At 34.5% G+C, this 26,843-nt stretch overlaps 3 protein-coding genes and 1 long non-coding RNA gene across 16 annotated transcripts; 2 read left to right on the plus strand and 2 right to left on the minus strand.

Annotated features, from left to right (window-relative positions):
* Positions 1 to 509: 509 nt before the first annotated feature.
* On the plus strand, positions 510 to 6,988 carry LOC121251989 (pentatricopeptide repeat-containing protein At2g22070). 9 transcript variants are annotated; one of them, XR_005938156.1, is made up of 4 exons: positions 510 to 3,062; positions 4,201 to 4,254; positions 4,414 to 4,574; positions 6,850 to 6,988. XR_005938156.1 is itself a non-coding variant. In XM_041151424.1 (4 exons), exons 1-3 carry the CDS (start codon positions 724 to 726, stop codon positions 4,248 to 4,250), a joined length of 2,409 nt encoding a protein of 802 aa, XP_041007358.1. In that variant the 5' UTR covers positions 510 to 723; the 3' UTR covers positions 4,251 to 4,254; positions 4,414 to 4,554. The 9 variants fall into 9 exon arrangements, 2 of the variants coding, with proteins under 2 accessions (XP_041007358.1, XP_041007359.1); XR_005938155.1 differs by having other exon boundaries at positions 6,841 to 6,975; XR_005938158.1 differs by lacking the exon at positions 6,850 to 6,988 and adding an exon at positions 3,184 to 3,280 and having other exon boundaries at positions 4,182 to 4,254; positions 4,414 to 4,508.
* Positions 4,855 to 12,708, minus strand: LOC121251990 (transcription factor TGA1-like). Of its 5 annotated transcripts, XR_005938162.1 has the most exons (10): positions 11,607 to 12,352; positions 10,847 to 11,012; positions 10,686 to 10,760; positions 9,899 to 9,958; positions 9,698 to 9,775; positions 9,517 to 9,580; positions 8,026 to 8,324; positions 6,957 to 7,184; positions 6,365 to 6,467; positions 5,333 to 5,468 (listed from the first exon to the last, which is right to left on the minus strand). XR_005938162.1 is itself a non-coding variant. In XM_041151428.1 (9 exons), the coding sequence occupies exons 2-9, from the start codon at positions 11,000 to 11,002 to the stop codon at positions 5,316 to 5,318; spliced, it is 1,113 nt and encodes a 370-aa protein (XP_041007362.1). In that variant the 5' UTR covers positions 11,003 to 11,012; positions 12,386 to 12,708; the 3' UTR covers positions 4,855 to 5,315. The 5 variants fall into 5 exon arrangements, 4 of the variants coding, with proteins under 4 accessions (XP_041007362.1, XP_041007363.1, XP_041007360.1 ...); XM_041151428.1 differs by lacking the exons at positions 6,365 to 6,467; positions 11,607 to 12,352 and adding an exon at positions 12,386 to 12,708 and having other exon boundaries at positions 4,855 to 5,468; XM_041151429.1 differs by lacking the exons at positions 6,365 to 6,467; positions 11,607 to 12,352 and adding an exon at positions 12,386 to 12,704 and having other exon boundaries at positions 4,855 to 5,468; positions 8,053 to 8,324.
* An 8,917-nt stretch (positions 12,709 to 21,625) lies between these two features.
* Positions 21,626 to 25,239, minus strand: LOC121252539. Its single transcript, XR_005938235.1, has 3 exons — positions 25,118 to 25,239; positions 24,868 to 24,910; positions 21,626 to 21,636 (listed from the first exon to the last, which is right to left on the minus strand). It is a non-coding gene; the product is annotated as an uncharacterized LOC121252539 (long non-coding RNA).
* On the plus strand, positions 22,265 to 26,327 carry LOC121252538 (prostatic spermine-binding protein-like). Its single transcript, XM_041152237.1, has 3 exons — positions 22,265 to 22,558; positions 23,117 to 23,256; positions 25,636 to 26,327. Exons 2-3 carry the CDS (start codon positions 23,137 to 23,139, stop codon positions 26,071 to 26,073), a joined length of 558 nt encoding a protein of 185 aa, XP_041008171.1. The 5' UTR covers positions 22,265 to 22,558; positions 23,117 to 23,136; the 3' UTR covers positions 26,074 to 26,327.
* The last annotated feature ends 516 nt before the right edge of the window (positions 26,328 to 26,843 follow it).

The raw sequence follows: 26,843 nt of genomic DNA on the forward strand, positions 1-26,843 counted from the left end.
GGATTAAGTGTTTATAAATATAATCAATTTATTCTGTAAATATGGAATTTAAATGATCCGTAGTAATGTTAGATATAGTTTTAGAGTGTACAAATATCGCACATTTCCTTTAAAAAAAATGAGGTTCACTATTGAAAAAATATTTTTTTATATAAATTTCATATTTATTTACTTTTTTAAATATATTAGCAGGATTTGTATAGTCTAAAATTATAAATATCATTTTTCAAATTATCCATTTTTAAGCTCAAAAGCATCCTAGCTCCATTGCATCAAAAGGTTGAGAGAAAGAGAAAAAAAAAAAAAAAAAATTTGCTGCTCCTCATCCCCACATATCTCACATATTTTTATTATTTTATTTATTTATTTTATTTTGTTTTATTTTATTCTTTTTAAACTAATTATATTCTTTTACTTATTATCTGTGCACCATATATTTAATAATAGAAAAAAATTAAAAAATTATATATAATGTGTAATATGAGAATGATGAATAGAATTTTTCAAATAAATATTTTAGGACTAAAGTTAATTTTTCCCACGCTCCAACGAGAACACTAGAGATTCAATTCACACTAAAATCCACCTCAAAACCCTCCTTCTCCACCTAAAAATCACAGCATCGGGCCAGTTAAGCATCACTTTATGTAGTTAGCTAAAGACCTGCGAGATCCGTCCTCCGAGTCTTTGTTCTAATTGATTGTGTTATGATAGTTGTCTCTAATGGAGGTCCCCACATCGTCTTCGGATTTCTACGCGCATTTACTCCAAACAAGCCTCAAGACCAAAGACTCATTTGCTGGAAAATTGATTCATGCTCGAATAATCAAAGCCGGGCTTCACCTCGGTGTTTTCTTGATGAATAATCTCATGAACTTCTATGCAAAAAGTGGGTATGTTTCAGATGCTCACCGTATACTCGATGAAATGACTGCCAAGACTATATTCTCCTGGAATACAATGCTTTCGGCATATGCCAAGCAGGGTAGGTTAGATGAAGCTCGTCGTGTTTTTTATGAAATTCCAGATCGTGACTCTGTTTCGTGGACTGCTATGATAGTCGGATATAATCAGATGGGTCGTTTTGAAAATGCGATTCGGATGTTTGTAGAGATGATAGGAAGTGGAGTGGCACCAACCCAGTATACTATCACTAATGTTCTTGCTTCATGTGCTGCAATTGAAGCTCTGGAAATTGGTAGGAAAGTTCACTCCTTTGTTGTTAAACTTGGCCTCCGTAGTTGTGTTCCTGTGACGAATTCATTGCTAAACATGTACGTGAAGTGTAGTGATCCATTAACAGCCAAAGTAGTTTTTGATAGGATGAGAGTGAAGAACACGTCAAGCTGGAACGTAATGATTTCATTACATATGCAGTCGAGTCGGGTTGACCTCGCTCTTGCCCAATTCCAACAAATGGCAGAACGAGATGTAGTTTCGTGGAATTCGATGATTGCAGGTTGCAACCAGCATGGTTTTAATCTTGAAGCACTGGAAATCTTCTCAAACATGTTGAAGGATGTTTTATGGAAGCCTGATAAGTTCACATTGGCGAGTGCTTTGTCGGCCTGTGCAAACCTCGAGAAATTAAGTCTTGGGAAACAAATCCATGCTTATATCCTTAGAACTGAGTTCGTAACCTCTGGGGCAGTCAAGAATGCTTTGATTTCAATGTATGCCAAGTCTGGTGGGGTTGAAATTGCAAGGAAGATTGTAGAGCAAAGTGGATATTTGGATCTCAATGTTATAGCTTTTACAGCCCTGTTGGATGGCTACATCAAGCTTGGGGAAATAAAACCAGCCAGACAGATATTTGATTCACTAAGAGAACGTGATGTGGTTGCATGGACAGCCATGATTGTAGGTTATGTGCAGAATGGTTTGTATAATGATGCTCTGGAGCATTTTAGATCAATGGTTTTAAAGGGTCCCAAGCCAAACAGTCACACTCTTGCGGCCGTGTTAAGTGTCAGTTCAAGCTTGGCTTCTTTGTATTATGGCAAGCAAATTCATGGAAGTGCCATAAGATCATGGGAAGCATCGTCAGTTTCTGTGAGCAATGCTCTAATTACCATGTATGCTAAAGCTGGAAGCCTTAACAATGCAAAGCACGTATTCAATCTAATAAGGCAGAATAGAGATACTGTATCTTGGACTTCCATGATTATGGCTTTGGCTCAACATGGTCATGGAGAAGAAGCCATAGAACTTTTCGAAGAGATGCTGGCAGGTGGTATTAAGCCTGACCATATAACTTATGTTGGTGTGCTCTCTGCCTGTACTCATGTGGGATTGGTTGAACAAGGAAGGAAATATTATTATCTGATGCAAGATCTTCATAAAATTGAACCCAGCTTAAGCCATTATGCATGCATGATTGACCTGTTTGGGCGTGCAGGATTGCTACAAGAAGCACATGATTTCATAAAAAGTATGCCAATCGAACCAGATGTTATATCTTGGGGTTCGCTTTTAGCTTCTTGTAAGGTTCACAAAAACATGGAGTTAGCAAAAGTTGCAGCAGAAAGACTGCTTCTTATTGAGCCTGACAACAGCGGGGCATACTCAGCCCTTGCCAATCTATATTCAGCTTGTGGGAGATGGAAGGATGCTGCTGAAATTAGAAAATCAATGAGAGATAGAGGAGTGAAGAAAGATCAAGGATTCAGTTGGCTTCAGATACAGAACAGAGTCCATGTCTTTGGGGTGGAAGATGGGCTTCACCCACAGAAGGATGCTATATACGATATGGTAGCAAATATCTGGAAAGACATAAAAAAGATGGGATTCATTCCGGATACCGAATCAGTACTGCATGACCTTGAACAGGAAGTCAAGGAACAGATTCTTCAACATCATAGTGAAAAACTTGCCATCGCATTTGGACTGATAAGTACTCCAGAGAACAGTACGTTGAGAATCATGAAGAACCTTAGAGTGTGTAATGACTGTCATTCTGCCATAAAATTTATCTCCAAGCTTGTGGGCAGAGAAATTATTGTGAGAGACTCTACTCGTTTTCACCATTTCAGGGATGGTTCTTGCTCTTGTCGGGATTATTGGTAGGCACAAGGATGTTTCAAGAAACATCTGACGTTCTCATGTTTGTGCTACCTGCTTTTCTTAACGCCTTGAGAACATTTACTAATTGCTTGTGCGGGGCTGCTGTATCTTTGGAGATAGCATGCAACTGCTTTGCCACAGTGGGTATTTTCAACTTGGATGTGACATTTATTGGAAGATCTTTATCATGAGTCAACCTGAAAATATCTAAATTCTGGTACATGCTTACATTTATCGTTATGGGAAATACTATTGACACGAGATGGTGTTGTTTAATTATTTATGCATCAATACACTTCATACTCTGCTTTATCTGATGCCAAGGCCTTCTGACTATACAGTACTTTTATTTTTGTATCAATGTCAGGTCCAGCTACCTTGTATTGTCAAATAAAGTGGTCATATTTGTTGATTGATTGAGATTATAGTTTATAACTTAGAAAAGTGCCCGGCATGGTACTCCTAATTTGAGAAAAAAGTCATTATGAGACTGGCCTTGCTTTACATCCAAAACATAAATGGTCACCATAGGCAATTACACATACGAAATGCATATACCAGTCTACATGGAGTAATGCTTCTCGCCATCCCTTTTATCATCATCCTCCCACCATTCCACGATGTGGTATTAAATGATTGTAGACTATTTGTTATGGTTCACTTGTGGATCAATCATTTGATGCTACATCAAGGGTGTTGAGAAGATGATAGTGAAAATGATGATAAATAGAATTTTTCTATTACATGATATGGTCGTGGCATAGATAAGTTAGTTTTTCTAGAAACTTATGAGTATTATAGCCCTTTGGTTTAAGTAAGCCATTGCTACGAAGGAAGGTCAGTTATGCGATTTCGTGCTAGTCATTTATATTTAGGCTTCTTGTTTTTGTCTATGTAGAGCATCATTATCTTTCTGACCTTTTGGACAGAGTAACTCTCTTTGCGTGCATATTATCCATCTTTGATTCTTTGGATTCTTAATATTTTCTTACTGCTATAGCTTTGAATAATTATAAAAATTGTTAATTACAAAAAATATTGTTGGCAAACATTGCAAATTTGGAAAAGACGAGAGGTAAAATGATAATCACAAGATATTTGAACAATGATCTTTTTAGCGCTTTCAAACCTATGCAGGCTGCTCTCTTTTGAAGCTGCAGTTGTCAAACTTCTACATCTTTTACTAACAAGGTATTGGCTCTCTTTTTTATAGAATAGCTCTCTGCTAATCGAGTTTCTTCCTTTGCCCTGTAGATTTTGCCCCATAATGCTTACTTCTGTTGTAGCATGGTCTCTGTCTCATTTTGTTTGTAATCACGAGTATTTTTAAAGTTCCAAGACCTTTATCAGGCCGGAGAGTGAAGGGACTTATTGCAACCGTAGATATTTTTGAACTGAACCAGAAAGGAGATTACAGTCCTCCACTTATGGTCTTTTTTGGATCAGACATGCCATTATACGCTCCATGACACTCTTCAAGCTTTACTCGTGTTTCATTTGGAATTGAATCGGTACGCTTTCTTTCTCCCCAAGCATTCTGCCCTTCTTTGTTGTGTATGGTAGCGCAATAAATGGAAAATTTCATCATTTAGAAGTCATATTGTTCGAAGTAATGTAAAATGTTGGAGTTAACTGGGACGTTTTAAGCAATCATTAGTTCGCTAATGCCTTGACAGCAAAGAGGTCACGAAATAAAGGGAGAATTAACACGGTCAGCATGCTGGAAATTAACATCACCAGTCAAGAAAGAATACACTACTTTTGGAATAGCTATGAACCTGAAAATAGATAGTCCATCAAACCCCTTTTTTTTTTTTTTCAGATTAAAAGCATTCGATACACCTTACGATCACAATCCGATTCAACTACACAATATCACTTCGTTCTGAGCAAAGCGAGTTCAGTTCAAAGCACAAACAACTTTTGAGACATCCAACAAATATTTTACATGACAAAGTTCCAAACTCTCAGCTCAAAATCCAAATCTTAAATATATGAACTTTGAGGAGAAGGTAATGTACAAGCACTAAAAATAACCCTAATTACAAATTTCCTGTTGATCAAATGGCCATTAATATATACAACTTCTCAATGGTGGGAGGCTGATTGAAAAATGGATCATGTCTAAATATCTTCATAACAACACTACTGAAATGCACATCTGCTTGCCAAGGCATGCTGCCGTTTGTGATTGAGCTTGTAGCCTCCTCCATTATAAGACTAAGCAGCTTGTAGCCTCTTCCAGTATGAGACTAAGCTGGCTCATGAGAACGAGTAGCCCAAAGCTTACTCAAAGCTCGAAAGCGTTGGAAGTACTCTCCCAAGGCAAGCAGGCCTCGAGCTGCCTGGCGGATAGTCAGGATGCGAAACATTTGTTCTAGGGCTTCCTCCCGAATATGGTCAGCCTATTAAAACGAAACCACCATTTAGTCTGTACGTGCCATCAGAGGTTCAAAAAGGTGATCATGGAGGTACAACTTCTTATTTATAACATAATAAGACCAGAGTAATTGATAGAAAAAAGAAAAGAAAAGAAAGAAGAATAGATTGCTTCTTTAAATTTGCTTCTATATGGTGAAATACTATGGTTGGAAGATATGGTGTGGAATGCTTTTTTACTATTATAACTTTGATGTTAACCACTTATGTGATCACTTAGTAGAACCCAACCATATTTACTAGTACTCCAGTCATGATCTAATCATTATCGAACTTGCAACCAAAGCATTACAAACTTCCAACCAAAACTATATTCCAATCTTCAGAAGATCTACTCGGATATAGGTTAATAAAACTGTTAGAGCCAACCTCTGATTATAAATATAGAAAAGCTTTCAACATCCTCGTGACAGTCTTCTTTTTCTTTGGGGAAAGGGGGGTGGGATGGAAATGCATGGGAAGATTCTTTAAAACGGGAGCCTCATTGCAGCATGAAATGGGAATGCTGTTTTCTTATTTTAATGCCTTTTTCATTTCTTGGGAAACTTGATAAGCACCTATGTCATTCCTGATTGCCCTTCCCACGGATCAAAGAGATAATGTCCAAATCAATTTTGGATGCAAGATCCACTGTTGATTGCAACGAAAAACTTGTTTAACCTTATCTTTTTAATGATCAAAGCAACAGTGGACTCTATTAAAACAGCCCAACACTTAGCTTTAACAAGAAACAAAAACACAAACGGATGCACAAAAATAATTTTACCGAACAATATTAGAACAAGTATACATGAAACATGTAAGGCTCTAGGACTTTTGCGTAGCTTCAAGTCTCACCCATAGAATAAAATATAAAAGTCACCTTTAATAGTAGGCCCATCACTGTTTTACTAAAAGAAGGAATGCAAAAAATGAAAGGTGTGGTAGAATACATCCCTCTACAACTTCAAATGACAATTTAAGATCTGCAAGAATGAGTTTGCCCTTTCTAAATCAATAGCTTCCAATGCTTAAGCCTCTGGAGATTTCTAGGATACATGAAAAAATGCCTCTCATTTTTCTTTTAAGGCACTTGCCCTACTTATAGCATCACTGCATCAGGTCCCTCAGACCAATGAAAATAAATGAATAATCCAACAAGAAGCCAAAAACAGAAAAACAAGGAAAAACCAAATACCTAAACGGATTCTTTCCCAACACAATTTATATAGAATCGAAGTTGCTGTTATCTCAGTCAGAAGAAAGTATGTTCAGTCAGAAATATGTAAAATATAAGCTGTTAGCCTGCAGTCTTGGTCTGCATACATTGACAAGGATTAATTTGATGGATCCTAATAGATATTTCAGAGAGAAGAGACAGGTTCAGAAAGAAAGCAGCACAAGTATCAGTCAACCTGAGAATCAGAATTTGAATAGAAGCATTTAGCGTGTCCATGAGAAAATGCAATACATACCTCATTGACAAATTCCACTAGAGCTTCCAACTTCTTCATCGCAGGAGCCATCTGCGGGATGTAACTTCCTTCAATCAGTTGACTAGCTGCTACAGTCTCAGCCAGAGTTTGCTGGAGTCTCTCCATACCTTGCCAAAGAGCATCTTCTGCTTGCTGACATGCATCTCGAAGAATGACAACTTCCGCAGATTGTTGTTCTGTCATGGGGCTAAGCTGAGGCCCAAGCACCTGTAATCAACATCAATACAAGAATATTTTGTGCTTGACTATGGAATTACAGCAAAAGGCATTAAAAAATAAATGAATGAATGCATTTTTTCAAGTAAAAAAACAGAAAAAGGCAAAATAGATGCCTAACCCCATGACCCTAATAGGGGGATGCTCATAAATTCTATGCTTAATCGTATGCATAAGCCTAAATTAGAGGTTGCCTTCAGCCACGTATTAGTGCTTGCTCCATTCAAACCTCTACATGGAGGCAACATTTGATCCTACGTCCCAGTTATGATGTGGAGATGCTTTAATGATATGTTTATAGTGACTACATTTTGCACGAGGTGAAAAGACAGGTGGGGCAACGGCAGTGTTAACTTTAGCCATAAAGGAATTATACAAAAATAAACTCATTAATTGATGTAGTTTGACGTGGAACGTGAAATTTAAAGTTACTTTTATTGTAAAGTAGATCTGATAGATCTCATGAAATCACGTCAATTTACGGATTTACTTTTGTGTAATTAGTTTGTCTCTATAGCAGTTCTCAAGATTTAATTACATAGTATATAACCTTTATGACTGTATCAGATGACAATATTTAGCGCATTCATATGTTTCATGAACAAATATAAAAGTTCAATATGTAGTAGCCTATTTTATGAATCAAACTTTTTCCTTGGCTGCATCTATTTGTTTATGATTCAAATTATGCACGAGAGATTCTTTCAACGATTAGAATTCATCCACCTTTAAGTTGAACTGGAAGCCCAGACTACAGGGTTAAAATTATCTTTGGATCCTGCAATTTCCATTCCTAGATGCTCATGTGAATTGAGAAATGCATGATACCTACGTTAATTTGAGATGATCCACACATCACCTTAAGAAGCTCTGAAGGGCGAATCCCTCCAATCCACGAGAAAAAGCGCTCAGCTGATGTTTTCCACATGCCCGAAGTCACATAGAAGACGTCGGCTTTTGCAGCAGTTTCTTTCATGCGGAAAAGTTCAAAATAATGGTTCCTGCAGTTTTCTACCAGCATTCGAAGCTCCATATCAGTTACATGAGCATTCAAAGCATTCCTCAAGTCACGAATCTGTCTATTTTGTTCTTCCACCCAATTCCCATACTCTATCTCAAATGTAGTAATCCCTGCAGAATCCTTAGTGTTGGTACAATATAATAATATTAAACAAAAAGTAAAAGAAAAAGGGTTGTTGGGGGGCATGACACAAGAAGAAAGATGTACCCATGGGGAATAAAACCACAAAGGCTATCCTCAGCATGCCTCAGCAATACATGATAATAAACAGCTCAATGAGAAATTTGACTGGTGATACAAACTACAATTCAAACTTTCTGCGTGTGCATGTGCATGTCTAGTGACAACTAATATTTTCAGTCTCCAATTAATCTTCTAGAGCATTTGAAAAAATGCAGTGGCAGAGTGAATGTTATAAAAACATAATCTTCAATTTTCACGGTTGGGTGTATGAGAATAACTATTGTACTTGTCCCGGTAGTGAAGAAGCTTATGAAGGTCTAAAGAGATCAATGTTCAAATAGATAGCATGTATATCCACAAAGCAATAAGTTAAAAGCCAGAGATGTGGGTATAGTTGCTGCTTGAAACTTTTATACCGGACAAGGTGCATGGAGGTAATGTAATTGTATGAGCTGCTTTGTTCCCCTCCTTTTTTCACCAGATTTGGGCGGACACAAAAAGGTAGACCCAGATGGCAATTGAATCCTCCCAAATCATCTCACTTTCCTGTTCCACCGCACAACCATACCACAGAAATACCTCTTCCTCTCATCTTTTTCACTCCTCAATTTTGTTTTTCCATCCTCTATCCACCGAACCAAATGCACTAGGAAATAGCCACTTCCTTGTTCCTAAGTTTCTCTATTCCCTAGCAAAATTAACAAACTTAATATAGGCGAAAACCGAAGCCTTAGACGTTTTGGAGGAATAGAAATGATGTCAATATATGTTAAAGCATGGTAAACAGCACATTTCATGTTCCACCTACGTAAAATTTACCATCATGATTGGCTAGTTGGTGTAAGTTCACTTCCTGGTGTTAAGCATTAATCTCTCCCCTTGCAATCAGTTCTTTCCTTGATATGATCAACTTTTTTGTTACATTAAGAAACAAACAAACCCAAATCTAAACAAAGGGGAGGGACTGGGAGGATTATAATAGTCAATTTTAAATGAGGTCATGCGCATTTGACAAGCAGCACAAGAATTCAACATCTCAATGCTTCAGATGAGATGGATGATAAAGTGGAAATATCTGAGATTATATGTACAAGTTACAACTTCGTTACATTAACAAACCTGGGTTCACTGCTCCAGGAAACCCTGGATGGATGGCATCCAACCCACCACCTATATATGAGCCCTGCAGTAAGACAACTGCTTTTAAATATTTAAGAGGAGAAAAAAAGTTATACTGATTGATCAAAAATTTTATCAACGCCTCAAAGATGTGACAAATAAAAGCTAATCCTTTTCAAACCTGATGTCGGGCACACTCCAGCTCATGCTCTAATTGAATCAGCTTCAAACGACTTGTTTCCAACTGCTGAACATAGGCCTACAAAGTAAAACGCGAATCTAGTATGACAAACCACTTTTTGCATTTTCTCACACCCAAGGCTTCTGTTTCAAATGTGTATTCTTACATACCTTCTACTTATAAAAAAAAAATCCTGCATACCTTCTTCCGCAAACGACTTTTACGAGCAGCCTCCCGGTTTTGTGCAAGACGTCTTTGTGCCTGCAGATTTAATGTTTAAAATTTTAAAACAAGCTAAAGGTTGTTGGTTCTGCATTAGGGCTAATCCTCAAAATTAAAAACTATAAATTGTATGTCAAGCTTATGGATTGAAATCCTCAATCGTAAGCATATATGCATACATTTCTAGATTTTCCATATCATGTTACCTGTTATCTGCACACAATGAATGAATGGCAAACAACGAATGGACCCCATGCATTATTCTTGAAAAACTAACACACACAACACAAGGTTTCCTTCATATAAGTAGTCTAAACTGAAAAACTGCACCTGCAGAAAACCATTTAAGGTCCTGATCCTGTGTATAGATCACATTTCAGGAATGCAAACTTCTTTAGGAACTTTCATACAGCATATGATAAGAAAACCAATAAAACATGCACCAAAATGTATTTTCAAAGGAAAGAAAGGAGAGGAACATAAGAAACCTAAGATGCACAACAAAAGTTCCAGCATGTGTGGATCTCTGACCAAGATACAGTACCTTTAAACAACCATATGCACAAAAGCGAACTAAAACTCAAACTAGAAGCAGATATTAGTATGTGGCGGAGGGGCACTAGAACCAACAATAGCACATATTGGTCCAGTTTCAGGAGGAAACCATTTTATTAGAAAAATACGTCATCCATCCAATGCAGAATTATAAGAAAACCTAATTACCTTGTAAATTGAAAATCATTCTCATTAATACAATCACCCTCACCTTATCAACAGGTTTAGTAGCTTCTTGGTCATATTGATTTGAAGGTCCCGATATTCCATGTGAAGCATCCTCTGACTAGAAAAATCACAAAACAAAAAACAATTAGCATAGGAGGAATTTTGCCCCAACTACCAAGACACACAACCTTCAAAACTTTTCACCTGACTATCTAGTTTCACATCCTCCACGATCAAGGATGCAGATGAATTTAGATTACTGTTGCTTTTGAAGTTTTCACCCCACATGCTCATCTGGTGGATAGGGTCATATACTCCCATCCTTCTTGAGGTGACAAATTGGGCTGATGGAGAGTTCATGTTCTTTGGACTGATCATAGAGGTTAACTCAATGAGATTTTCGTATCAATACATAGGTAAGAAAGAAAAATGCATAAATCAAACATATAAATTAAGAAACATGGGTGTGAAATGGCTGGTTATAATTTGGATTCCAAATGGCAACAGCACAAAGAATGTAATCCCCAGAAAACTTGATTAATCACACCGTTCTCACAATTTTTCAAGCTCATTACAGTAGAACATTTCGATATTGTTGGATACAGATCTTAGAACAACTTCAAATTGAACCTTGAAAAAACAATCCAAAAATGAGGTAATATTGATCTAGATTCTCAACCTAACACCAAAAAAACATGTTCCTAAAATTTTCAAACTTCCTTCAAGTTTGTTCCATGATGATAAATCTTCAACGTCAAGATGAAGGGTAACAGAATCTCACTGTTGGCACAGTTATATTAGCACCATCCTCAGAAAGTGACCAGAATGCATGCTAATCACATGACATGGCTTTTTAAAACAGGGAGCTGCTGCTTTTGTCAAATGATACTGAATTGGGGCAGGCATGAAAGAAAGGAATTAGAAGGAACTGAAGCCAAACAATGGCAATCCTCGTAAGTGTCACCTCCAGAAGCTTAAACGAACCAGCAGAGAGGGATGGCCGAGGAAAATTCTTCCTCTCAAGGCCTTTGCTATCAACCCACAGAAGCCACAAAGCTGAAAGTATTTCTGCCTCAGACACAAATTCAATTTCTTTTTTCTTATTTGCCTGCTAGAACAACTTCTAACTTCCAAGCAAAAAGAAAAAATGAAAAATGAAAATTTTTCATAAAGCATAAAAAAAACAATGAGTTATGAACATAGATTAGAAAATACACCGGAAACTTCAAAATATTTGTGTGTTTGAACACATATGTATAGGAAGAAACAGATATATGAACTATAAGCAGCAAACACACTGAAAATGACCAATTAACGTCTACAAAATGAAATTTCCCAATCTCTTTCTTTCATTGAACGCATGACTTTGCTACTTTCTGCATCAAACCCAAGACACACTCGAACCAATAGGGGGGAAGGAATAGAAAGACATTCGTTTTACAAAGTACAGCAATAGCAACCAGAGGACTAACCAAAAGTCAAATAAAAAAGAGAGAAGAAAAAACACGAGAACAGACCCTTTATATTTCCAAGCAGTTCACTACTCACAACAACCAAAAGTGAAACTCAAATAAAAGAGAAACAAATATTTCCACACTCCAAGCGAACAGCATGTAATCATGAATTAAACATAATAAAAACTCAAAACTTCAACTTTCTTTTCGTCACCTTTCCCGGAAACCAAACAGAGTCCAAGCATGGGCAGACAAAATTCAATAACAAGACAGAAACAAAAAGCCGAACCTTGGGGTAAAGCCAACTATTAATTTTCTTTTTGTTTCCCGCTCAAATCCCAGCCCTGGGAGCACTAAAACAAAGCAGAAACATCCCTGGCTCGAATCGACACCCTAGCTCTATCTCAACTCCCAGAGCCCAAAGTCCCGTCATCTTGCAGCAGAATCAAATGAGAACAACGACAGCTTAAAAGCCACCTCCCGAACCATTTTTTTAATTTTAATTTTCAGACTACTGTTCCATTAGGAATTAACAATGACTGTATAAAAATTATCACATCTATTGAATAATAAGAATAATAAAAAATTATTTTTCCCACCCAATTTTCTCTGAGAAAAAAAAAATGAAATGCATAATATAGCAGTAGTTGTCATCGGGAGCTACAGAGAGTCAAAGATTTCTTTCATTTAACCTAAGCGTCGCCATCGTCGTCATTGTCATCTTTCCACTAGCACTAATGTGCGCACCATGTTGGCTATTTCCGCTTAACCTGCACACCTGATCGCTAGCCGAATATACTAATACACGCGCGATCGGAGCCGGAAGTTTTCGGAGGCGGGAAAGTTAGTGGTCACCGGCTATTTGACCGTACAAAGGAGTACACGCGCTCTATTGCGTGTGGGGGGGGGCATCGGCGTTCAAACATTTGAAACTTTTGTGTTTTTTAAGAGAAGAATAGTAACGGCTATTGGAAGATGCGGTTCAATGCTTCTCAACTTTGTATGCCTGCAAGCTCCAAAATTAATTTCTTAGTCCCTAGTAAAAGATAAGAATTTTGGTATATATAATCACTTTTGTATATTTTTTATATACTTTTTTGATGTGATTGGTTAAAACAGTTATTTTATATTAAAAAAAGTGACTCAATCAATCATATTAATGGAATGTACAAGTAGTACGCAAAAGTTACTGCACATAAAATTTAAAAAAAAAAAAAAAAAAAAACTAGTTTGAGTTGTTTGGAAAACATTAGTCTTCTTAAAAATAATACAGATACATTTATGAGTTATGCAAGTATCACACACTCTTTTTAAAAATGAGTTGAACTCATTATTAAAAAATTAATTTTTTTTTTTTTTTATGTAGATATCATATTTACTTATTTTTTTTAATGGCGTGTGCGGTGCTTGTGCGCTCTATAATTACAAATATTATTTCTCACTTCTTAATACTGGCCCCTAATGGGAAATAATTAGATTACATATCATTTAATGTTGATTATATATGAAATAATTTGAGAATTTTTTTCCTCAAGATTTCACTGAGTAAGAAATAATTATTTTAGATTTAAATTGAACTCAATGAACAAAAACATCTAGGTTTTTTATATATTTTACATTATCTAATTATGTAGAAGGTTAGCAATTTGGAGAAAGTCAGTTGCTTACCAGTTCATTGATGGGTTGATTATTCTATTGTTGACTCTCTCTCTCTCTATTTCTACAGTTATAATTACCTAACAATCTTTTTCTGCCATGAATTTTGTGAAAAAATATGAGTTTTTAACTAATCAGCATTTTTTTAAATGAAATTGTCATCATTCATTTATCAAAAAACTTACATACATAAACATATACATTATGGGATATCCTCATATCAGATATGATATCATAAATCAAAATAATGTATTTAGAACTCCACCAATACACTATTTTTTTTTATGACTGGTCTAGTATTCATTACTGTTGATATTCTCTACAGACAAACGTCTAAAAGATAGCCCAACCTCACACTTTATAAAAGGAGGGGACTCAACCTCTACAGATAAAAGTTCGAGAGACGAACTCTTTTTTATTTTAACTAACAATAAGAAAACCAAAATAGAAAGAGTAAGTTTTATTTTAAATAACTGATCAGCATTTGGTGGTTAATACAAAAACCATTCATTATTATTAGTTTTAGAAAAGATTAGATTATGACTTACCACGATTAATTACTCTGGTATTAAACTTTAGATTTGCCTGTTTTTATTTTATTTAATTAATATCCACATATTATAAATATAAGAGAACATATATATTTAGATTATATATATATATATATATAGCCGTATAGACTAGGAATTGAAAATCAAGAGAATCATTATACGTACCCACTTGTTAACTAATTATTAAAGTTTTATTCGAGAAAAGAAGTATATAAAATAGATGGATCATGAGGCACTAACTGATGTGCTTTCACTTAAAAATACAAAAAGAAAAACAAATTAAACATCATTAATTAATTTTGATGTAAAAGACTGATCATATAGTATATATATAATCTTAGCTAGCAAGTTATAATGGAGGTTGATGGGCTGAATGCAAGAAGAATCGAATAATTGCAACCAAATAAACTGATTATCATGTCGAGAAAGGATTATATGCATGCAATATTATATTCTTAAAAAAAAAAAAATTTGACATATATTCTCATAGTAAAAAAAATCACATGATTCATTGGGTGGGTGTGAGTTCTAATTCGATTCCATCTTACCATCAGTTGAAGAATTATAGATTGTTTTGTGGAAGCTAGGATTCTCAACTTGTCATTAATGAATGCAAATTGCCAAAACCCCTTTCTTTTTCTCCAAATTGCATGCATAGTTACAAGTAGAAGGCATATGCTATAAATGAAAAAAATTTAAAAAAAGGGGACTATTTTTCATTTTGGATTTGTTATTCCAAATAACATTAGCTGATATGATGCATTTTAAATTCTTAAGCAACTTTCTATATAAATATTTAATGTGAAAAGCCAATTAATAAGAACCTCATAATTAATTATTTGGCATGATGGATCAATGATATAATAAAACTCAAGATAAATAATAACATTACTTTATATTACGAGTAATGCTAGATACATATATGAATTATGCAAGAGTGGATCTATTATTAAAAAAATTAATTTTTTTATGTGAATTTATATTTATTTACTTTTTTTTAAAAGAAATATAATGCGTATGATTGTAAATATCATTTCTCTTATATCAGTAAATTAGTTTCCTTTCTAACTGTTTCCTAGTATGTGAGATCGAAGCTAGCTAGCTAGGCAACCAAACCACTCGGCGGCGCCTAAAGTTGCTAGTGACGTTTATAATGTCCTATAAACAAATAGACTTGAATTATAATTGGAATTTGGAAGTTTTGCCGATCGAACAGCTCACCTTGCTAGGTTTCCAGCTTAACGTATATTTAATATTTATTTATTATTGGCTTTTGGGATCCTACAGCCTACAGGGACGGACAGAAACTGATCTCAACCCTTTTTAGTTTCGAGTTGCCATTCATTTAATTAGTAGTTATAGTAGTACTCCTCATGTTTAATCTGCACCTTTAATTTGGAAATAAAATTTTATTCAAAGGATCAATATAATTGATATTATATATATATATATATATATATATATATATTCGCAAAGCTAAATTCAACATATATAATGAGTACCGATCCACATGATGCATGAAAATCTCAAGCTCCCAAAAGTATTCAATGGTACGATCATGTGATAGGTTTATTATGTGGAGAGAGAGAGAGAGAGAGAGAGAGAGAGAGAGAGGAGGCTACTTGCACCTGATCAATAGTCGATCCTAATTTTTTGCAACTGCCATTAATGATTTGTGGAGCTATTTATAATGTAATCATCAACAATTCTGTATTTCATCATGATGAGTATGATGACTGATTAATGCAAGGGCTAGATACATATACATATATATATATATATATATTATAATATATATGGTGGTTTTGCAGATAAGGAAAATTCTGAGTTCCACCCTGCAAATAATACAGTACTTGAGTACTTGTAATTCAGTGATTTTTGCACCACTCAAATAATTTCAGTTAATTAAAACGTTAATTAAAAATCATGAGTACGTATAATAGAAAATATTATATATAAACCAAATATATATATATATATATATATATATGGTGCAATCTTCCAAGATCAGCAAAGAGCAGGTGTGGGAGCAGTTTTGAGAGATTGTAAAGGTGAGGTCATTATGGCAGCAAGTAAGAAGGAAAATGAAGTACCGAACGATCCTATACTGAAGTTGAACTTTTGGCAATCTTTAGAGGCTTGCAACTTTGTGTTCATCAAGGGATACATGATGATCTCATCTTAGAAAGTGATTCATTGTTGCTGGTTAATGCTATTAAATCTGCTGGGAGCTCTATGTCTCTTCTAGCTAGGAAACCTCATCATGGAGATAAATGACCTAATGAAGAAGTTTCAGAGATGCACTTTTCAACATACTATACGTGATGGGAATGAGGCTGCCCATAAGTTAGCAAAGTTTGCTTGGAATGTAAATGATATTTGTGTGTGGTGGGGATCTTTTCCAGAATGTATTTCACAAGATCATCTTGTCTGAAAAACACTTGTGATGTTTGGTTTGTAATGCATGCATGTGTTTTGTTAAAAAAAAAAAAGAAAAAAAAAAAGAAAGATATATAGCTAGCCCTGTAATTATTTTGGTAATTAAATAGTACTATAAATAAAGCGACAGTACCCAGTCATGATATTCATCATGTTTCATACCAAATTTATGCCGTTATGAGCAAAATTCCATGAATTTATAAACAAAGAGTTTCATGTTTTTTTTTTTTTTTTTGTGTTATTAATTATAATTTAGTTATCGACTTTTTTGCATGAGCTAGCCCGTACTGCATGCATGCACCCTTTATCCGCGTGTGCTTAATTAGTGAATATTCAAAGACAAAGAAATCATGATCTCTTTATCCGAGTCATATATGTGTATATATATAATATAGCTAGCTAGAGATCAGAAAACATTACAGTACTCGTTGAGAAGAATATGCATGCATGGCTGGCTCCTCAAATTATTAGTCATATCCTAGCTAACTAGTACGTACATACGTACATTTATGGTTATGAATTAAATTCCTCAAACATGCATGGAAAAATGCTAGCTTAACTTGCATGTGTTATTTGGAAAAGGATATGGTCACCAGATTTTGGATTGGATAATTTTTTGAAGAAAAATGATTGTTGCAGTTGTGAGTGTGCAAGTACATTGCCATCAATTTGAAAAAAGTAAATAAATACAGGATTCACATAAAAAAAATAAATTTTTAATAATAAATTTCACTCTTTTTCAAAACGACTGTACGATGTTTACATAGTACTCAACGACTATATGTAATATTATTCTTTTTTAAATATGATGTGGTTTTAGGTTAGATTCATTTTTGGAACCTTTTTTTTTTTCAGTTTTGCTTTCTGGTCATATATGGATCATGTAACACATTAATGTCCTGTTGCCTTGAGACTTCAATCTAATTAATTTAAGAGACTTTACCTATCACATGTAATTGCTGTTATATCCTTTATATTCTTGAATTTGAATATATATAAATATATTTATAAGAACCAATTAATTTATTTAGCCGGGAGGGTTTAATTTAATTTATGCCATGATCAAGTGCGCGTAGCTGGTTAATTACCATAAAGTACGATAGTGACATTATTTTTGTATGGACTATCTACTCATGAGAGACAATCTTTAAAAAATAAAGAGATCGATCAAGGATAGATTTTTTATAATTATATAATTAGGTCATGGTGCCAATGGTGACATGGTGTGTAAAGTGTATATATATATATATATATATATATATATATATATATATATATATTATGATGTGATGGTGGTGGGGGTACATGCATAGCTACATCTTGATCAATGGTTGGCCGGTTCCTTGGTGATTTTCCTTGTCATCTTCTGCTCTGTGTGTATTTGTTTGGATAAAGAATGAGAATTAAACGTCACCCAAACACTGATCTACTTTTCCTATTTGTGGTGGTATTCTCAAGTGCATCCTAAAGTGGTTGCCACTAAGATCAATGGTTGGTGTGGCGTCAGAATTTTCGAAGATTCAAGAGAAATCATTAGATAAATTTAGATTCTGATCAACCGTCATGATTTTGATGCCATTTTGCTTTATGTCGTCTCATGTGTCTGCACTTTGGTCGGAGCCATTTTTGCTCCCTACCTAGCTAAAAGCAAAATCCCATCACATTATTGATTGTATTTGGCTGATTCAAGTTTTTTCCTTCCCTTGCTTGCATCATCACGGGTATATAGGAGCAAATTAACCATTTTTTTAAGGTAAAAAAATTATTTACGATGAAAATAGATTCATTTTAAATAAAAATAATTATTTCATTAAAAATAACTGATCGTAAATAAGTAATTTTCTTATAGATATATATATATTATAAAAAAATTATATTTATAAGTCAATACGTAGAGAATACATTCTAATTTCTTTGAGATTTATAATGGACCTTTCCAATTACATATTGGGATTAGTGATTAATCCATATATATCATGATTAGTGTCCATTATGTACCTTTTCCTGGTAAACAAACACTACCCAAAATTACTTTTTATATTTTAATAATTATTTTCTTTGCAAGCAATGATCAAAACTTATTTTATATCATCACCTATTCCACTTAAAATAACCACAAAACTCCATTTAGAAAAAAGAGGAAACATATCACAGCTTAGATTAATATTACCATTTTTTTATATATATAAAGTACTACTAGGCTTTGCAGATCGAGTAATTAGTATATATAATTATAAACAGATTCATGACTTGTCAACTTAGGTGTAAAGTGGGCACGCTTTTGTCAACTTCACACATGTTTGGAATGCATTTCTAATGCTTCCATCATAGTTTTGATACATCCATATATACATACTCTAGCTTTTGCTCTTTCTTGGAAACTTGTATCAAAGTTCATGTGGGTATGTTATCACATATGTGATGCATGCATGCATGTATGCAATACGATCTGATGGCAACGCGTGTCGGACCGCGAACGCAAGTATCTTATTAAATTAGTAAATAATTTTGATACGTATATGGATGTATGGATGTGTGCCTAACATTTAAAAAAAATAAAAGAAAATAGACATCATAAACAATGAAAAGTGATACATGCAGAGACAAATGTGCATGCCCTCCTTTTTTGTTTTCGTGCTACTTGTCCGTAACTTTATCGTTTTTGATAAATAAAATCAAAAAAAAGAAATTAGTTGGGTTGGGTTTTAAATTATTGCAATAATTGCAATAATTTTGAAAAGGCTACTACTCATTCTTCTGACTTCTGACACGGCAACCTTGAGTTGGGTTTTAAATTTTAATCTACATTTTAACTCTTTTTTGGTCTCAAGCTTTTCTTGGCCCAACCTCTAAGTGCTATCCTAAAATCCTTTTTAATTGGAGAAAAAATCTAAATTCCATTTTGATAATAGTTTTAGATTTTTTTTTTTTTTTGAAGAAAAGAGATTATATGTGTTTAGTGTAATGTTAGGATGTATAAGTACTGCGTATTCCTTTTGAAAAAAAGTATGATCCATCATTAAAAAAAAATGATTTTTTTTATGTGGATTCTAGATTTCCTCCAACTGTTTTGGAGGGAGTACGTGGAGTTTATATATATATATAATTTTCTATATGTTTATAATATCCATACACGTGGACATAAATACAAGCTAAAATGTTTAAATCAAAGCAACTCAAATATAAAATATGACGTAAAAAGGATTTTCATAACTCATTAGAGCATGAATGTAAAGCTAAATTAAATTTGATAAATCAAAGCTTACAAATTTTTTTTAAAAAAAGTTACAAAATAATTTTACATCAATCGCCTGTATCAATTTGAAAAAGTTACAGAAGCCAAAATAGGGCGAAACATGCTAAAATTTATCGGAGTAGAATGAAGGAAGTTTAGACAGAGAACAAGAGAGATAGGTGTACAAAAAAAAAAAATGATATTTGCAGTTTTAGAATATGTAAAGTCTGCATATTCTAAAATTGCAAATATCCTAAAAATTTATTTAGCATTATTCAATAAAAAAATTAGCAGAAAGAACTTCCTTTTGGGTCTTAGCAAAAACAAGAGAAATTTTATTTACAGTCTTCAAATGAAGACTGCATGTGCAGTCCTTCTATTAAATAGAAAAAAAAGTACCATTTTAATAAGGATATTATTATAATTTTAAAAAAAAATTAAATATAAAATTAATTAGATTTATAATGTAATCTCTATTTAAAGGCTGTACAAATTAAATTTGCAAAGAAAACATGAACATATATATATGGGTCATTTTGGATGGGCAAGCCCAACATAGGCCTAGGTTGCAATAATAAGACCAATTAGGACCCTTTTTTACACCTAGTCGGGCTCAGGAATCCGAATTATCATCAGCTCTTGATCCTTTTTGGGCACATCAACACCTACTAATTATCCAAATAGCAAGCCTTCCAATACCTTTGTCGAAAGTTTTTATATTAGGTAATATAATTTGATTTGTAATATTTAAATTTTGAAAGTCACATTCTAAATAATATGTATTGTAAAGACTTTTAAATATAATTATTTATTTGATTTGTAAAATTTAAAATTTAAAATTTATTTTTCAAATCAAATTATATAATATAAATATTTTATTCGATGTACTCTATTAATTTTCTCTAATTGAATTATTAATTTTCATACTAATTATTAGATTTTTTTTTATCATGAAATAGTAAATTTATGGAGAGTCAAATCACCAAAATCTCTCTTAAACTTCCTTGTCACCTAACATAGTCCCAAGTCTCCCCTCACCCAACAGTCTTCCGAATTGGTTAGGTTTTTTCTTGTGAATAATTCAGTCTGGTTTGTGAGTACAAGGTAAATAAAATATTATTAAAATAACATATTATTAATTAAATTATTTATTATATTTTATATTAAAGTTTAAAAAAATTATAATAATTAAATGAGAGAAGATGGTTTGTGACTTTATAATATTACGGGGGTATGACTTTAGAATATAATTGAGTCTCTAATTCGACCTATAGATTCTAGTAAAAGAAACACTGAATTTAGTTTTTATTTCAAAGAAAATACCTTAAATCAGTTTTAGAATGTGCAATTTCTATATACTTAATTTTTTTTTATTTATTAAAAGACTATTATTAAAAAATAATTTTTTTATTTAAATCCCAAATTTACTTACTTAAAAAAATATAAATTAAAAATATAATTTCTCATCTGATATTCCTCCGCAATCCTCTCCATTCCTGCCTGCCTCCTCGTCTTTATTCTCCCACTCAATTCAAAGGCTCTTATTCTGTTATTCCTATCCCTTCACTTTTTTTCTTCTTCTCCTTTCCATCCAATCAAAGCCCACCGAACCTTAAAAAAAAAAAAAAAAAAAGAGCCAATTACAGCTGTAGGACCCACCTATCAACCAATGAATCCTTGTCAAAGAAGCAAAAGACTATTAAAATTAAAAACTTGATTATTAATCTTAGTTAAACTCTACTTGAGTTAATCAACTGAACCATTGTTATCAAGGATTCATTGGATTTCACATTTTCCTCCATCTAAGTCTTTTCATAATTATATTATTTAGATCTTTTCTATTACATATTGATAAAAAAAAACTGACTAATAACTAAAAAAAATATATAAATACATTATTAATATGAAAACATGTAAAATTTAATTTTTTTTTATTTTTTATAATTAACTTGGTCCCATGCTAAATAATGAATTAACCCAACATATTATAAATAGCAGAACGACATATTTTTTAAAAATAAATTAATATCATAAGATTTATAAATAAAATAAAATGTGATTGAAGATATTTACATCAAAAAATCACATAGGATTGAAGATATTTACATTAAAAATCACGTAGGATTAGGATTGAAGACTGCCGAATTTATGGACAAAATAAATAATTAGAAGATAATGCATGATGTTTGTACTCCCTTTTCCGGTCTTAAAAAAGAAGAAAAAACGTTTTTTTTTCTAATTTGTAGAAGAAAATAAAAACGTTGAAAGTTAATATAACCCACACTTGTCCAGATTAACTCTTTGGTCAGCCCAAACACTATCCGTTTATAAGATGAGTACGCTGCCCGAGCTGCCCGAAACTTGACTGAGAAATTACGGGCAGTCAGTCACCACCAGTACTCTCGCTCCCTCTCTCTCCCTCTCTCTGAGACCTCTGATATTTCTATATCTTGCTTTCTCTGTGTCTCTAAGATTACGATCGGACGGTCGGTAATGCACGGGCTCTCTGCTGCAGATTCCCCAAGTTTTAGAGGCTGAAACCATCGGATCCAGCATCGCCGCGCGCAGATCTTTCTTTCTGGTATGGTTTTGCTCTCTGATTCTTCACATCTCTTGCCAAGTGATAACCCTTGCTATCGATTTCCCCGTTTGATTACTAGCGTTTTCAGATTTACCTCCCTTCTTCACCTTATTATGCAGTTCATTCTTGTAGTTTCTAGCTTCCAGACGATTTTGAGGTTCCGTTTAGTTTTGGCGAGTCTTAGTCCGAACTTTTCGAATCGTTCGATTTCCGGCGAGTTTTGTTAACTTTTTCCATCACAACCTCCCGCGATTACGCAATTTCCGGTTAAACAACCACTTCATTAGTTGCCGGAGAATTTTCTCTGCGCTGGAAAGTGACCCTTTGTCTTTTGCTAAAACTATCCGTTGAAAACACCTTTATTTTTCACTAGAGAAAAAAAAAAAAAAAACTATTTGCACAAGCTTTAGAAATACATCACTTTTTTTCATTTAAAAAAAAATGGATTTTTCGGTGCCTGTCTGTGACGTGAATGGAGTGAGATCTAACGGCTAGAATGAGTTTTTACCGGATCTGACGGCAGCAGCTAATTTATTTATTTATTTCGTGTTTGCTCAGGCACTTTTATTTTTTTTATTATGGAGGCGAAGCATGGTTCAGCGGTGGCTACGCTTGGTAACGGAGCACTAATGTGCGCCGGGGATGCTCTAGCGACTTTGCTCCTCTCGGCTCTGCTCAAAACCCACCTCCTTGCTCCGGTAACTCACTTGTTTTATCTCTCTTTTTATTCTCTTAAGAAGACACTTAATTTTTTTTATTTAAAAAGAAAATAGTTTTGTCAACCATCGGATTTAGACTTGTACGGTTCTTTAGTCCTCTCCAAAACTCCTTTTTGGTCCCTACTAAGATGCGCCGGTGCTTTAGACATCTTTAGACTTTATCCTGCGCACTTCTTTCTTCCTTGTAATTTGTTTTAACGCCGGTTAGGTTTCAAAAATGTTTTGTCGGAGACCGGCGAGCTAACGAAGGGGCACTTCGATAGCAAGCGGTTGGGGATTAGGTTTTATCTCCCCTGTTTCCTTGGTAATTGCTAACGTGCGCACTGGGTGAACGTTAGTCCGGACTCGGAAAAGAGTAGATTAACCGAGGTTTTGGGGGTAGGTTGAGTTCCGATTGTTGTCGCACGTGGAAGCAGTTCAGTCTGGAACAAACATAAAATAAAACTAAAAATCTTATGTTGTCCTTTTCTGACGAGGAAAAGGTCAGCTTTCCTGGGGATTGGGATATTTTAATTTACGGGACAACGTTGGGAGGAATATCCTCTGGGATATGCCCTCCTCTCCTTCAATCATTTCTTATGTTGTCCAACGGTTTTACTTTATTTTATTTTCGAAAATATTGAAAAAAAAAAAGAGAAAAAAACTATTTTCCTGATCAAAAGAAATCGGGTCCGGCTTGGATGTAACTCGACCCGTTCGACTGATGTGGAATGCGTGTGACATGTATATCCCAATATTTAAGCGGGACGCGTGGCATGTATTTAATTATTTATCCATATTAGGTCATCTATTCGAAGAAAATAAACACGTCATTAAATTTTCATGAGATAAAACATTAATTACTGTAGGATATATCGATATATATGATATGTTTATTTATCTAATTTCAGTATTCCAATATTTTTTTAATTTTTAATTTTTATGATTTTTTTCCTCTTTGAAAAATTCCACTTGTCTGGTATTTTGGGGCTAATATTTCTTCTCAGTTCTTTATTTCAAGTTGGTACTCGAGGAAGTGGACTTCAATTCATACCACTGTCTGTGCTTGATGCTAGTGAACTGGGCTGATAAAGAATTAACAGCTTGAGCTCAAAGCAAGCATGCACCCAATCTCTGGCTTTCACCTTTAAGCTAACAGAGAATCGCCTTTTTTTGGGGGGGGGAGGGGGGTGGACAAATCGAGTAAGCGTTAGTGGGAAGGTTGCCCCCTTGCCTATTGGAGGCATATTTCCTTTTTATCTTACTGTGTGATAGCATATTCCATTCCATTACTTCCAAGGTCCCTTTTTGCCCTTTGAAAATAGGAAGATAATGAACCCGTCTGGACTACTACCCACACCTCTCCTTATTGCGTGTGCATTTGCATTGAAGGGATTCTTTAGACAACAGTCTGCCCGATTCTCGGGCTAACATGTATAGTTTTTGCCCTTTTGACCTAAAACCATGTAACTTAGGCCCCGTTTAGTTGTTAGACTCAATTGAAATTAATTCAATTCAATCTAATTTTAAGTTAAGTCTAACATCCAAACACTCAATTCTTAAATTATTAAACTCATTTCAACTCAAAATCTCTTTACACGAGGGATTCACAACCTTTTTCAATTCAACATCTATTTACACACGGGACCCACAACTTTTTTTAACTTCACATAAATATATCTAAATTCATCTTAACATCCAAACACATTTAAACTCATCTTAAGTGGACCCTACAAAACACATTCCACTATCTCAATTCACTACCATTTATAAATAATTGAACTCAACTCAACATCCAAACACAGTCTTAATCTTTTCACATCCTCCCACCTATTGAGTTTGATCTTCTTGTTTGTGACACATCTGATACTATTGATTTTTAGATTGACCCAGAACAGGTATTTAACAGTGGTAGGATTGATGCTTGGTTTAGCATAGCTTGTTGATGTGTTCTTTATTGTGTCTTACGTTGTTTTCCCCTTTTTGGGGTGGAGAAATGGCTTGATGCATATAATGATAATTTGGAACCCCAAGGGGTTGGCCCAAGTGGTGAAGGCCTTGGTCTTGGGGTATCATTTCCTTCAAGATCTAAGGTTTAATACCTCATAGGGTGCAAACAATTTTTTTGGGCCACACCACCTAGTGAAAAGCCAGCAATTTAACTAGTTTCGTGGATGGAGTGCATGGGATCGGGATTTACTCTGCAGGGGTAGATCCAAAGGGTCTTGCCTTGGAAATGTTCCTCGGCATCAAAAAAAAAAAAAAATGATAATTTGGAATATCTGGCCCTTGCCAAATTATGCAGTGCATGTGCCATATCTTCTCTCCATTTTTACCTGTTATACTCTATATTCTCTCTTGACCTGCAATGGAACACAGCTTCAGGATCCTCACATCAAAGGAGATCAAAACACTCAAAACCAAGACAAGCCGGTTGATGCTGATGGAGATGACGGCAATGATGATGATGATGGGGAAGATGACAATGATGGTGATGGTGGATTTGAAGGAGGTGAAGAGGACTTGTCATCTGAAGATGTAGGAGAATATGGGAGCAACCCCAACAACAATAAGAGTAACTCAAAGAAGGGTTCAGATGGCGGGGCAGGTGGAGCAGAGGAGAACGGGGAAGAGGAAGAGGATGACGAAGAAGAAGATGGTGATGACCAAGATGAAGATGATGACGATGATGATGACGACGATGATGATGACGACGGTGGAGAAGAGGATGAAGAAGTGGTAGAGGAAGAAGACAACGAGGAGGAGGAGGATGAAGACGAGGAAGCACTCCAGCCCCCAAAGAAAAGGAAGAAGTAGACTGCAGAAGCTGTAGAGCCTCCGCCAGAAACAGTCTCTCTATGTGAATGTTGTCTAACAGCATCTTAATTTCATATTTTAGCTAATGAGGAGGCCTGCTTCGGGTTGTTGTGGTTCTATTGGTAGTCATATTTCTATTGCACGACTAGAGTACTGTATAACTATTGAGCTGCGGCGATGATAAATTTGACAAAATGTTATGGTTTCAGTTTAGCTACTTTCAGTCAGGTTCTAGTGTAAGAATTTTCAAGCAATTTGGTGCTCTTGTTAGATTTATTTTCATATATCTGCAGTTAAAGCTAGGTTGTCATGGATTAAGTGAATTCCTGCAAAGAACTATAATTCCAACCGAAAAATTTTACTCACCATCTACCCACCACACATAATTTTTTATTAATATTATCTTTTTTTTTTATTAAATATGTGATATATAGATGATAAGTAGAAAATTTTAATTAATTTAAGAATAAAATAAAAATAACTGTGGTGTGTGAAGTGTAGCAATGAAGAATAGCAAAGCTCTTTCCAACCTGGTATTAAAGGAGTTTCGTGAAGAGGGAAAGCATTCTCTCATCAAGAGAGAAAAAAAAAAAAAAAAAACCGACATTCCATTCACATCTCAAAACTTTAACCAGAGAGTCTTTAGGTGACGTACACTTAAATCCCAGATTAGCTACTTAGGAAGAGTAAATATCTACGAAGGAGAGCTTATGCGGGACAATTTGGAATCGCCGGTTGACTCGATCCTTTCATCGAACCAATTAATCAAT

This window comes from Juglans microcarpa x Juglans regia, chromosome 2S (assembly GCF_004785595.1).
Source record: "Juglans microcarpa x Juglans regia isolate MS1-56 chromosome 2S, Jm3101_v1.0, whole genome shotgun sequence".
NCBI lineage: Eukaryota > Viridiplantae > Streptophyta > Magnoliopsida > Fagales > Juglandaceae > Juglans > Juglans microcarpa x Juglans regia.